At 39.2% G+C, this 14074-nt stretch overlaps 1 protein-coding gene across 14 annotated transcripts in view; it reads left to right on the forward strand.

Annotated features, from left to right (window-relative positions):
• PTPRK (protein tyrosine phosphatase receptor type K) overlaps positions 1 to 14074 on the forward strand; it is a 327907-nt gene that overhangs the window by 170181 nt on the left and 143652 nt on the right. For all 14 annotated transcript variants that reach the window (XM_082216025.1, XM_082216024.1, XM_082216026.1 and 11 more), the window contains exon 6: positions 7721 to 7895. In XM_082216025.1, coding sequence (XP_082072151.1) covers positions 7721 to 7895 — 175 coding nt within the window. The remainder of the gene's footprint in view (positions 1 to 7720; positions 7896 to 14074) is intronic.

Raw genomic sequence — 14074 nt, forward strand, 5'->3', positions numbered from 1 at the left:
GACGAATTTGAGTTCAGTTTGTTGCAACTACAACTCATGACTTTTCTCTGTGTTTAGGGAATATTGTGTACATTTAGATGTTTCTGCTTTCTGTTCTGGACATCATGAGGATTAGGGTGCTTCTGTTGTGGAGGATATTGCCTTTTCCTACCATGTAAGCCACAGCACCTTTATAAAAAGCAGTGTCTTCAAGGTGATGGTGCATTCATGGTTGCAAATGCTGTTCAAAATGTAGCTGTCTGCCATCTTGGGCATCTGTTGTATATTTAGAGCTTGACTGATTGGTGTGGCACAACTTCAACCCTTTTTGCATGATCATAGCAACAGGCCTAACTTTCAGACGTTCCTGTCATTTGTTTAACCTATTTATTAAAGATTGTGGATTCTCAGCAACTTTGGAAGCTGGGTGTTCCCTATCTTTTGTCTGGCTTTAAAAGTGGGTGGCTGAAAGGAACAAGAAATGTATTGTTTCTTTCTCCTTTTCCCTGGCCTACCATACTTTTATGTTGCAGAGAGTCAACAGCAAGGGGATGTCTGAATGACGTGCTCGCAGGTGCCATGTTTGGGATCCTAGGATTACACATTGCCAGGGCTGCTGCGGTGGGGTAGGGGAGAGATAATAAATCATGAGAACAAACGAAAGGAGCAATTACATTGGGGCAAGAGCATATTAGTAATTATAAAATTATTTTATAAACATTTGGAAGATAAGCAGAGTAGAACAATTTAGCATATTCAACCCATAAAGGATACACAGAATTGGAAAAACTTGCCCAGTGCTAGCAAGCAAGCAAGCAGGCAGGCAAACAGTCAAACAAGCAAACAAAGCATGCTTTTAAAAAAGAAGTAGCCTGCTAAATTGTTTGATTCAACTAAGCAAAGTAGTGAGGGATGTCTGCAATAGTCAGATGCAAACAGGAAATGAAAAAAGATAGTGTGCGGGGGGAAATGCCACATATTCACCTTAAAGGAAGAATACACTTCAGCTGAAGAGGTACATCCACCAAAATGACTGTTTTAAAAGTCTATTTTTGAAAGACAAAATGCAATAGAGAACATTGTGAAGTTGCTGCAATTGTAATATTGAAAAACAGTCTGAGAGTGGAATTTCACATCTATGGTGGCTATTCCATTTGTGCAAGTATTTCAGCTAGTGAGATGGAACAACGCCCCCTCTACTTCTCCTGCTGTCCTGGGTGTTCTCCTGACCCCCTCCCTTGAGCCAATTTCAAGGTATACAGGGGGAGGAGAGAGGGGAGGCTCCATGGCACAAGCTTAACTCCTTGCACAGGGCTTTGCCGACAGGGCTGGTTGGGTGAATCCCCTTAAGTACCGTATTTTTCGCTCTATAACACGCACCGGACCATAACACGCACGTAGTTTTTAGAGGAGGAAAACAAGAAAAAAAAATATTCTAAATGAAATAGTGGATATATGATTTTTGTGGTTCATGCTGTGGCCACAGACATGTGATCTGACAGTGAGTTTGGAGTAGCCCAATGCAAAAATCCTGAGGATCCATGTGGATCCATGCTTTGTAACCATGGAGGAGGGAAGGGGAACCATGGATCCTCTGCTCATGACTGCAGCAGACACCCCACCCCCCGCCACCCGCAGGCATTCGCTCCATAACACGCACAGACATTTCCCCTTACTTTCTAGGAGGAAAAAAGTGAGTGTTGTGGTGCAAAAAATGTGGTATTTTTCAGGCTAGTTTAGATGGGATACATCAAACTTAAACAAAAATGGGGGGAAAGGGTAGCTAGATTAGATGGCTTCAGATGTGACCCTAAGCATGAATGTTTGTACCTCTCCAATGCTATATGCTCCTTTTACTTCCTGGCAATTGATAGATCACTGTAGTCTTGTATAACTGTCTTTCATCCCCATGCATTAAGATTTACAAGTGAGAACCTACTCAGATTCTGAATGCCCATAAATCAGCCTGCCTGTGTGATATATGAGAGCTAGCAGTTTGCCAGTGCCCAACCCTAGAAGATTTGGAAGTCAAATACATCCTTGTTTGAGATGAACTTCTTCTTTTTTTGGCCAAGGATTTGTGCATGATAGATGAATATGAGTAATAAAAAATATTGATCTTTGTTTTGCAAGAGTGGAATATCCACACACTCACACCCCATGTTCAGTCTTTGGGCAACTTTGTTCATTACATGTTGAATATATATACACAGATCTGTAATATAATGAATGGCCGGTGATTTCCACGCATGTATTTTGCACTAGTGAAGAGCACTGGTCTTCAACAGGTGGGTTGTGACTCACCACTGGGTTATGGCCTGATCCACGGCGAGTTGCAACAGCAGCACTGCTAACATACAAATGTTAGCTCCTGTGGTGTAGTGGTTAAGAGCGATAGACTCGTAATCTGGTGAACCGGGTTCTATTCCCTGCTCCTCCACATGCAGCTGCTGGGTGACCTTGGGCCAGTCACACTTCTCTGAAGTCTCTCAGCCTCACTCAAGGTTGTGGGGGAGGAAGGGAAAGGAGGTTGTTAGCCACTTTGAAACTCCTCAGGGTAGTGATAAAGCGGGATATTAAATCCAAACTCCTCCTCCTTCTCCTCCTCCTCTTATTGGGGAATGGGGGGGGGAGGGCAGTGGAGAATTAAGGAGTGGGCTCCCAATGCAAGTTTGTATTAAAGGTGGATCCTGGGTCTGAAAAAGTTGAAGACTCCTGCTCTAGGAAACAGGGAGTGGCTGTTGTTTCTCAGTAGATGTGCAAAGCATGAGACCATCCTTCCTTAAGAACGCTGCCTGTCTCTCTGTACCTATATCTTTAGGTGCCAGGCAAAAATGTTCCTCTTCAACTAGGCTGTCAGCTGATTAACATTCTATGCCCTTTTAAATGTTTTTGTGGGAGGGGCAGTATGGGTTTGTTTTGTTCATGTTCTTGTTTTTATTAGTGCTGCTTTGTGTTCTTATTTTGCATTTTTATTCTGTGAACTGCCCTGAGATCTTTGGATAAAGGGAGGTATAGAACTTAAATAAATGAATAAATAATTAGATGATAGATAGATAAATGGATAAGAGATATCTCCAACGAGAGTAGTCTTTTGTGCTTGTAACTCGTTTACTTTCCCCTTTAAAAAAATTACTCGTGGAAATTACTTTCCTCCCGCTGAATAGGCTGGCAGCTCTGGAGTTTTGAATTCTTCCTGTCTCTTGCCTGCATTGGAGGCAACGCTGCTAACTAAGCCTGTTTTCTATAGCACTTTGCTTAGGCCCTAAGTCGCTACCTTCTTAAATCAATCCTTACTGGATTCCCAGGTGTATTGCTGTTACACAACATTGCTTTTAAAGATTTCTTGCTTCACACCTCTTTACTTCTCCCCTTTACTATAAAGTTAATTCATAAAGATCTCCTTGCCTTTTCCTTTTCTTTCACGACCAGAGTCTTGTAAGCAATTTATGCCTCATCTTGTTCTGTCTCATTGCTGCCCTGCAACTGTGGTGACACATGATTCAGGGGGAATTGCTGCAGGTTCAGTCCCTCCAGACTCAATTCTGCAAATTAGCTAGTGCTTACAGTACATCCAGCATTACATCATTCTTCAGAAGATGTCTCTCTTTATTATAGCTCTTGTAGGAAAGTATCTTTCCAATGTTCTTTTTCTGTGCTCTTGATAGTGTTCCCATAAAAATAGCTTTCTTTTCTTTGATCACAGCAGTCTGGCTTTTTACATCCCTCCCCCTTTGTATCCAGCATGCATACTCTGATCTCTAATAGTAGTGCTTGCAATGTTTTGACCATTGATTTCCTAGTACTTTACAAGTACAGTAGTTTGTTGAGTCTGTCATCATAACATATTGCTCCTGTGAAAGATAAGAGTTCTTTTTATATCAGTTGTTCCAAACAGAAACTGCAGTAGGTTAAGTCCAAGCTTAATGAAGTGTCCTTATGATTAACCTAGATGGAATCCAGACCTCAGATACATGCAGTCTGGTTTGCTTCAGGAGAAGCAAGAACTTGCCATGAGCCTTGATCATGCACATCCCTCATCCCATGCCTTCTCTTTTGTATACCACAGGAGATCAAGAACGTCCACTTTCAGTTTTAAGTTAAACATAGTTCCTTGTGGTGTCTGGTCCCAAGTAGCTGTGGTTTGTTTTTACTATAGTTATACTAAAGTATGATGCCATCCTGGTTCTTGACCTACCAGTTGAAAACTAGAGCCTTGGAACTTGTGCAGCTCAGTCATATGCAACAGTCAGAATCATTTTCCATGTTTACTCTCAAGTAAGCCTCATTGTGTTCTGCTGGACTTACTTCCTGCTGAGTGTTAAAGTTTACAGCCTTTGACTATGGAGTTGAAAGCCCACATGTTTGTCTTCTGCTTTACTGACACTGCCAAAAGGGGATAGAATCTTGTATATTTTTAGGATTGCTTCAGTACATTTTAAGAAAAAACAGGTGGTAAGATGCTTTTGTTTCCTTTGTTAGTTATATATACATATACTGCATGGTATACATCTAGTTTATTTGAGTAAGCAGTATGAACATGTAACTTCTGACAGTGGGTGCAATCTTTGTTTAAATCTTCTTGACTTCAGTGGAATTCAGCCAGCCTAATTGCATACATATGATTGCAACCAAGGCATTAGCAGTCAGTTCATGTTTTCTCCATTGGCACTGAGACAGCTACTGAGGGATGTAAATTCTCATTTATCTATGAATGTGACGGTGTATTGGCCATAGTACCACCTGCACCAGCATGACTTTCCGTTCATGTTGGCTGAATTCCACTGAAGCCAGGAGTTGTATATAGTTTATTTTTATTTTTTTGTTAAAGCAACAACAACAACACAAAAAACCTAATCTGTTAATTTGGAGTGCAGGCTCATAGTGCTGAAGATCCTTGTGTCCCATTTGGAATAATTTATTGGTAATGAATCACCCATCCTGAGTGCATTGCCCTCAGCTTTTGAGGGAAAGGGGCAGGATGTAGATATGATTAATAATGTGAACAGTATTTTTGTGTACTTGAAAACTTGAGAACTTCAATAAAATACATATAAATATTGGTTTTATAAAATAAAATAAATAAAAGGCTTGAGGTTTCTCCAGGGAATGCTTTTCTGATGGGTCATGGAGCTTTCCTTTTTTGCCAGTGATATATAATTGAAGATGCATATTTCTCTAATATAAACTTTGTATATACATGTCACCTGCTTCTGCCTAATATTATACAGCAGAGAGAAATGTAAGAATGATTAGGTGTGATTTACACATTCTTGGTGGACTTTCACATATTAAAGTGCTGCAACTTCAGTTCAGTTTTTCTTGGAACTCCAGTCTAAAATGTGTATGTTTGCATATGAAATCCCTCTTGTCACTCTACATTCCATCTTTTGAAGCCACTGCTGTCATTTAGGTTTGAAGAGAGCCTTCCCTTCTCGGATAAATGTGATCATTTCCCCTGGCTCCTTAGTTTGCAGTTCCTTTTTTGTTTTACCTTATAACAGCAGCAGATGATAAGTTCCTCCTGGTTTGAATTTAATTCTGCCTCACTTAACTAGGTCCTCCACGGGACAATAGCTCAGAGTCACATAAGCATCACTCTGTAGCCTCAGTGGCTGTTATCTGAGTAGATTCTCTCTGGGGATGCCTAAATGCTACTACTGTTGGCCCTATTGCACTACTTCCTAGGGACTTTTATTGTCAGATTCTTCACTGATTACAAGGCTGCAGGACACATCACTGACCATGTATAATGTGTTGTGATTTCTTTCTTCTACCTTCTGCCAGCCTGCGGTTTTGGTTTACAAATGTGGCGGCTGTTGAGTTCCCATGAACCCTACTGACCACATTCACACAATTGCATCTTTGCCTATAAGGTGTGATATGAATGAGTTCATTGCTCCTTCTAGGGGCATCTACATGCTGCAATGTAGAAATCTTCAGTTAAGCAAAGTTTAGAACCAGCCAGGATCTTAGAGCACGGTCTGGTTTAATATCCTGGCAATATTTGATGTTGCCTGGTTTAATTGCTTGTGCTGCAAAAGGAAGAAGCAAAGGGGCTCTGTGTGGGGTGCAAAAGGCTTGTTTATCTTGGCTTATTTAGCAGAGAGAAGATTGTCTGCAATGGGGCATTATGCATGACAATTGCTTCCCTGCATTGTTTTATTTTTTGTAGACCATACAGTACATAACAATTCACAGAAAGTAGTCATGAGAACCTTCTTTCCCCCTCTCTTCTTCCTTTTGATATGATTAAATCATAAATGACACAAATTATTTTAAATTAAATTTTAATGTTTTGCTACTTCATGACTTGACTACAAACCTATGGCTGTCCGAAGTGCAGCTCCCACCAGCGTCATCCAGGGTTGATGGGAATTACAGCCCAGCAGCATCTGAAGGGCCTCAGTTGCCCTGTCTCTGGTTTACCCTGTGGACAGCATACTTTTGCATTGTTAAATGCCCAGGTACACATGTCAGGGAATCTTGACTGGATGAGGCTGTTTTGTAAAGTGTTGGAGCTGTTCAGAGTTGTATATGCATAGTTCATTCATTTTGCACCTCTTTAAAAATGCTCAAATAGTCAAGTAGTCCCAGATGCAGCACTGTGTATATCTATGATAGTGGGTAATTTACAAATGTTGGTAAGCTAACAATGTCCAAAGGGCCACAGGTTCACCATTCCCATCCTAGAGGTTGTCTGCAGGGCTTTAAGGGGGTATTCTTTAGTGCTTTATCAGAAATCTTGCACAGAAATGTTTGGTTCAATATCCAAATCTGATTAGTGTTGATGAAGTACAGGCCATTGGGAGAGGTAATATTTGCTTGCTTGCTTACTATATGATAGCATGTGTTGTGTCATACCAGACATGGGGAAGAGAGACAAGAGATTATTGTTTCTGGCTGCAGTTGAAAAAAAATGGAGTTCTCCATACTTTAGAAGTTGACAGTTCTTCAGAATTCTGCCATGGTTCTCTGCTTTCAAAATATATTGCAAGAAGGTTCAGTTTTCCAAGACTTGAAATATGAGCAACTTACCATGGGTTGAATCTATCAGAGTCATTGTGTGAGCATAATAAAAAAATTCCTTCTAGTAGCACCTTAAAGACCAACTAAGTTAGTTCTTAAGGTGCTACTAGAAGGAATTTTTTTATTTTGACTATGGCAGACCAACACGGCTACCTATCTGTAATTGTGTGAGCAGAACAGCTTCCGCACATGCAGTGGTATTTTTTCTCCATCTCCTCCCTGTCCCCTGTACCCCCAGCACCCTAAAGCTCTGGAGGGTTGAGAGAAACTAGAAAGCAGATTTTGAGCAATGGAGTGGGAGGGGAGGAGAATTCATCGCACAAGCAGAAGTTGTTCACTGGAGACAACCCCATTTGTTTATATTATTGTTGTGTATTTCCCTTTTTGATATACTTCATTTGTGGATCTTAAGCATCAGGATACCCAGTACAAAGCTGCCATCTATTTCTAACAACATTTCATGGTCTCTACTAACATGAAGCCATTCAGAGTAGTGGATGGGCTGCAGTGTTCAGAGTGCAAAGAAAATATTTGCCAAGCTGCCTATAGTGCCTTTTCCTTTCTCACATAACACCTCTCTCATAAAGATGGGTACCTTTCTAAGGTTCCATATTCCCTTTCATTACTTGCCAAGTTGCTTGTTTTGTGATCCTACCAATCAGATGCTGTTTTAATCACCCAGTTTTTTTGTGTTGATTTCCTTTTGTTCCAGAGACGAAATGGAGAAGACATTCCTGTGGCCCTAACTAAAAACATAAATCACAGACGATTTGCTGCTACCTTTAAACTTCAGGAAGTGACAAAAACAGATCAGGATTTATATCGCTGTGTTACTCAGTCTGAGAGAGGATCTGGAGTCTCCAACTTTGCTCAGCTTATTGTTCGAGGTAAAAAAAAAAATTCTTTTCTGATTGCTGACATCAAATGTTTTAAAAATAAAAATGTGTTTATCTTGATAATACCTTGAACTCAAGTGATATAGAGAGGAGAAGCCAATTGGACGTTGCTGGAATCCTCATGGAATAAAACAAAAGTGGCTGGTTTCTATTTGGAAAACCACAGATTATCTAAATGATATTTAATGACATAAAAATGTTTAAATATTTATTCCATGGAGTTTGCTTTGTTTTTATACCAATAGAGATGAAAACCTGACTTAAATGTTCCCATTCATTATTACTTTTCTATAGCCTTAGTGTACTTAATATTGTTATGTGTACAGAAATCTCTGAGTGGTGAGAGACATCATAGTTTCCAGCACTTACCCTAGGTTTGGTTCCCCTGGAATGAAGGCCACGGGACACTGTGGTACTTTATCACAAATTGTACAAAGAATATAGGAAGTTTCTTTTTGTACTAAAGCTGTGCGCATGCACAATACATTCAAGGTCCATCCTTCTTGCAAGGATTCTGAGAACTGTAGTTCATTCCTGACAAAGCTGCAATTTCCAAACTACAATTTCCAGGATTCTTTGGAGAGGGTTGTGTGCTTTAAATAGGCTTCAACTGTATGGTGTGTATCTCAGTTCTAGATCAAAGTTAAGGAAATAAATTTTGTCTCCCATTGAGAAATGCTGACATTTTCAAAGTCATCATTTTGTTTTTATTTCAAGTTCTTAAAGTATTTAAAAGTTTTACAAATTATATTTTATACTATTTTATATACGCTGCTTAGAGGTTTGATTTGATTAAGTGGTCTATAAATTTTGTCAAAACAAAATGAAACATAAATATATTTTCAACAACTCGTTGAGTTCTACCTAAGATCTTAGATTCAGGTAGGCAGCTGTTTTGGTCTGATGCAGTTGAAATATATATATATATATATTAAATGTCCAGTAGCACCTTAGAGACCAACTAAGTTTGTTCTGGGTGTAAACTTTTGTGTGCATGTACACTTCTTCAGATACACTGAAACAGAAGAATATATAAGGCGACATATGTTTCAGTGTATCTGAAGAAGTGTGCATGCATATAAAAGCTCATACCCAGAACAAACTTAGTTAGTCTCCAAGATACTACTGGACTATCTATCTATCTATCTATCTATCTATCTATCTATCTATACTAAGATCTTAGTTATCAGCTGCATCACCTTAAAGCTTGAGTACATAGAGTTCCTTGCTTCCCGCTATATTTGAAAAGCAATATGCAGTAGTAATGCTTCCTTGTTTGTCTGGATAACCACCAAATAAACCTCGTTAGTCAAAAACATACCCTGGGGGATAAGCTACCCTGGTGTTAAAACTCTGCTGAAAATTAACTATAGTGACAGGTCCTATATCTCGATGGCACTTTAAAGCTGACATCCTGCTACATGGATACAAAAGATGGTAATTTTAAAGGAAATTTTTGGGCCACTGATACGAATTGCCTTTAATAAGAGCTGGCATAGTATTGCCCATTGTCAAAGATGACCCAGGGGTAAGAGTTTATTAGTGCATTTCTTCCTAAACCGAAAGTGACAGGGCATGCTTAAGGTCTTTTTGTTGCTGTTTGAAACAAATGAAAATTTCAGTGTGGAGTTCCCATGCTGAAGAGTATCGATCTACGTGTTCCCTCAGCCGCAGGAAGAAGAAAAAAGATACGATGAAATGCAATTTACTTTGTCATGTTCTGAGTATTGCTTCCATATCATTTTGAGTAATGAGAATATCTTCAGCTTGTAGAAGACAAACTTTGACAACACGGGTTATTAGTGAATGGAAGATGAATAACAGCAGCTGCTGATAAAATGTGTGTTAAAACTAGCCTTGTCTGATTGCCCGAGTATGTTAGATTGACTATATATTTAAGGTGTGCAGTTTAACAGTTGCAACTGGCATGCCATTGTGGAGGATGAAAGTAGGCATGGTAGAATTTAAAAATAAAAATATATATTACTCTGTTGAGAGAAGCTTTGTGTTAATATATTTTTGTCTTTATTACTTGAAAATTGGAAGTTTCATGTATAAATGTCTAGAAATATGACAGAGGAGCATGCCATGTACAGTGGTACCTTGGTTCGCTAACGTAATCTGTTCCGGAAATCCGTTCCAAAACCAAAGCGTTCCAAAACCAAGGCACGCTTTCCCATAGAAAGTAATGCAAAATGCATTAATCCATTCCAGACTTTTAAAAACAACCCCTAAAACAACAATTTAACATGAATTTTACTATCTAATGAGACCACTGATCCATAAAATGAAAGCAATAAACAATGTACTGCAGTCACACAATCAGTCAATCAGTAGCTGAACTGGTTACCACACAATCACAAAAACAAAACAAAAAGTGCCGCAAAAAACATACACAAAATAAATAGCAAAAACAGACAGACCTCAGCGTAACACTCAAAAACGGAAGTGTGGCACTCAAAACGGAAGCGTAACACTCAAAAAGGAGCATGTTCGGCTTCCGAAAAAAGTTTGCAAACCAAAACACACACTTCTGGGTTTGCAGTGTTTGGGTCCAAGTTGTTTGAGTACCAAGGCGTTTGAGAACCAAGGTACCACTGTACTAAATCGGACCCTTTGTCCAGCCAACTCATATTGTCTCCACCAATGGGCGGTGCCTGTCCAGAGTTTCAGACAGTAGCATTTCCCAGCATTCTTGAACCCAGAACCGTTTGGATACAAAGCAAGGGGATCTACCACTGAACTATGACCCTTCCCCATTCATACAAGTTATTGCTAGCCAACATCTAGACTTGTCACTGAGACTCCTTCCCATTACTTTCATGAACTGTAGTAGAGCTTAGGTGACTTTTCATTGCGTTCTTTTGATTTCACAGGGAAGATTCTATACAAATTTTATAGTTGAATTATGTTTACCAAAGGGGTTTGTTGGCATCTGTCTGTCTCAGGAGACAGTGGAAGACTGTGCCTTTGGAGGTCGAGTCAAACCATTGGAGAGTTACAGCTCCTGCTGTAGCTGTAGAGACAGATGCCGGAGAGACATGTTTAATTGCAGTTGGGGTAGATGAAGGTGTACAGTTTTGCTGCTACAAGTGCACCATGGCATTTCTTCTCTCTGCATTCCTCCCAGTGACCATTCCTTATCTGGTCACGTCTGTGGATTCTATACAATGTTTATAGTTGAATTATGTTTGCCAAAGGTGTGCCATGTCAATAATGCAGTGCTTGTGAACTGTGACGAGCTGACAGGTATAGATTTTTATTGATTTCCATCCCACAGCTTTGACACTTTAGTATTTGTATTAATAGGTGTCTTATGCCATTACTCCTCCAAGGGATCTGACTAGTTTTGCGTAGGCTGACAAAACTAATTAGAGTGAATAATCTCCTAAATATTCCTTCAATATCTTAAAATGAATTTGGTGCCTGGCATTATTCTAATGATCCAGTCAAGTCCCCCCCCCAAACAACAACAACAACAACAACAACAACAACAACAGGCTCTTTCTTAAGAAAGAAAAAGGCACATATATCTCAGGAAAATTGATAATCAATCCCTTTTTGTACCATTTGTAAATGCCTTGGAGGAGCATTGAAATTGTAAGACTGTGTGGCAGGGGTAAGGTTCATTTCCATCAACTCTGACATTCGCATGAAATTTCAAATATCACATCCAAAATCAAACCATGTGCATTTAGCTACTTGTGGAAAGGAAAACAGAATACTGTATGTGTAAAAATCCATTTTATAAAAATATAATAACAATAACAATCATAATAATATTCTCCTTCACACACATTTAACAGGCCGTATATTATTTCGTGACTGAAAGCCTGGATAAAGAGGAATGTTTTCACTGTCATCATGTAATGACGGCAGTAAGTGACTCTCTCTGGGGAGAACATTTCACAGATGGGGAGTCACCACAGAAAAGGCTCATTCAAATGTGCCCACAGAGGCCTTCCTTCCTTGGTACACACCATGTCTCCATTTCCTTCCCACTGAAATTAGACCTAGAAAGCATTCTTTTGTAGCCAATGAACTACACTGTGGTGTGCAGTTTGTTGTGGTGTGTGTGTTATCCACAGCAGTTTCTTCAATTTGCAAATGTGCCCACAGGCCCCAAAAGGTTGGTGGCCCTTATTATATAGTAAAGTCCTGTGTTAATTTACCAAAACTGAGAAATTAGCTAAAAGTAACATGTTACATGCAGCACAAAAACTTTGGTTATGTAACATATATGTGACCCAGGTGCTGAATACATTGCACGACTCAAGGGCCCTTAAGTGAATCTTATTCCAGATACTCAAGTCTTAGAGGGGCACTTGGACCTCATTGACCGAGCTATGTAGGCTACTCAGATGGTGTTGTGTAACAGCCTGAACTTCCCTGCCCTGTTGCTTGTGCTGCTTTACTTTTTCAGATAGTCAGCAGACTAAAAATAGAGCACAAACCCTCCAGGCTTGAGAGCCAAAACATTTCATTTGAGTGCTGCATCTCTTAGAATAAACAAGATATTTTTACTACTAAAATTAAACTTTATATTTCTATGTCAAATTTGATTAGCGCGTTAGATACAAATTGTGTATAAGTTTGTAGGAAAACAGGCTGCAGGTCCCATAAATATTTTGTAATGAAGCAAATAGCCAGTTGGCTATTCATATCCAAAATGTGCTTGGTTAGGTTTTCTTGAACTGGTAAACACCAATATGTTTAAATTATAAAACTATCCTTGCATGACGTGGAAACTGTTAAATATGGTTATTTATAGTGAGCAGAGTGTTGTTTGCTTGCATTGACTGGTTAATGACCCAACCAGCACTGATGCACATACAGATACAGATTATAAGAACTGATGCAATGAAACTGTTCATTTCTGAGAACAGATTATATTAGTGCAATCCAGACATCACCATTGCTCTTTGAATTTGTATCTGTTCCTGTAAGAGTGTAGAATGTATTCATGACTTGCTCAGATTGTCCATATTTAACAAGAAATTAAGGCATGTTTATAGATGTACTAAAGCAGAACTAAATTCCAGTTTTTTATTGTTCTTAAGATTTTGTTGCTAGCTTTGCTTCACCCTTCAATCTCTTCCCATACTTAGGTTTGTTTAAAAAATGAGTGCTTGGGGAAATCCAGCAGGAAGGCTTTCACAGTATTTATTTAAATGATTCCTATCTGCCACTCACTGTTGGGAACAAAAGAAAAATCTACTGGGTTTGACATCTCTGTAGTGTTGTGCTGGATTGGTGAGCCGATGTATGGTAATGATGAAGAAGGAAGCCGCTTGGAATTCAACCTAGATGGTAGAAAATGCAAGATGTCAGTGAAGCCATATATTAAAGAGAATTTGAATTGGAAACAGAATCCCAACCTGCCACTGGGGGCATTTTGATCATTTTGATGTATTAAACTTTTATAGCAGCATTCAGATGAAGCTGAATTACTATACTTAATCTTGGGTGGTTTATGGTCTGCTGAGGTTTTAAAGCAGACATTGTTTGAATGAGTGAATCTGGGGTTAATAATAATTTCCCCTTATTTTTGTACACTGGGTGTGTGCTGTGTGTGTGTGTGTGTGTGTGTGTGTGTGTGTGTGTGTAAACATCTTACAGTGTCAAATTGAATTGCTGACAACTGGAGCAGCCTGAAATGTTGAATACTGTGTATCGCACCTGAGATTATTTTGTTTAAACAATACTTATATGTCTGTGTTTTGTATGTTTGTGGATGTGCACCCACTGTATGCTTGTCATATTATATATTGTGTGCATGTATGTGCATCAATATAAAAAATGCATCCATGACACATATAACATGGTGGAATAAAGAAGCAACTTTACTTTTTCCTACAGCAAAAATCTAAATTCTGTATGGTTGTCTTCTTTGTCAGTAACCACAGATGAGCTTTCCAAGTCCTGAGCACGGCAGTAAAAAGAAATCAATTACTATTAGAGTGGCACTCTAGGTTAGAGGCATTATGGGGTTCACACTTGGTTTTGCAGCAGGGAGATGATACTTAGCTGCAAATCAGGCATGATGCAAAAGATGGATGAGACAGAGTTCAAGGAGCAGTAATGTGAGGGTCCAGCACTATCTTTCCAAGCTGTCTCAGCAGCATGATGGATGGCTTGGTAGCAAGAAGTAATAATACTTGATGATGAAA

Source organism: Podarcis vaucheri, assembly GCF_965113315.1.
Source record: "Podarcis vaucheri genome assembly, chromosome: 3".
Taxonomy (NCBI): Eukaryota; Metazoa; Chordata; class Lepidosauria; order Squamata; family Lacertidae; genus Podarcis; species Podarcis vaucheri.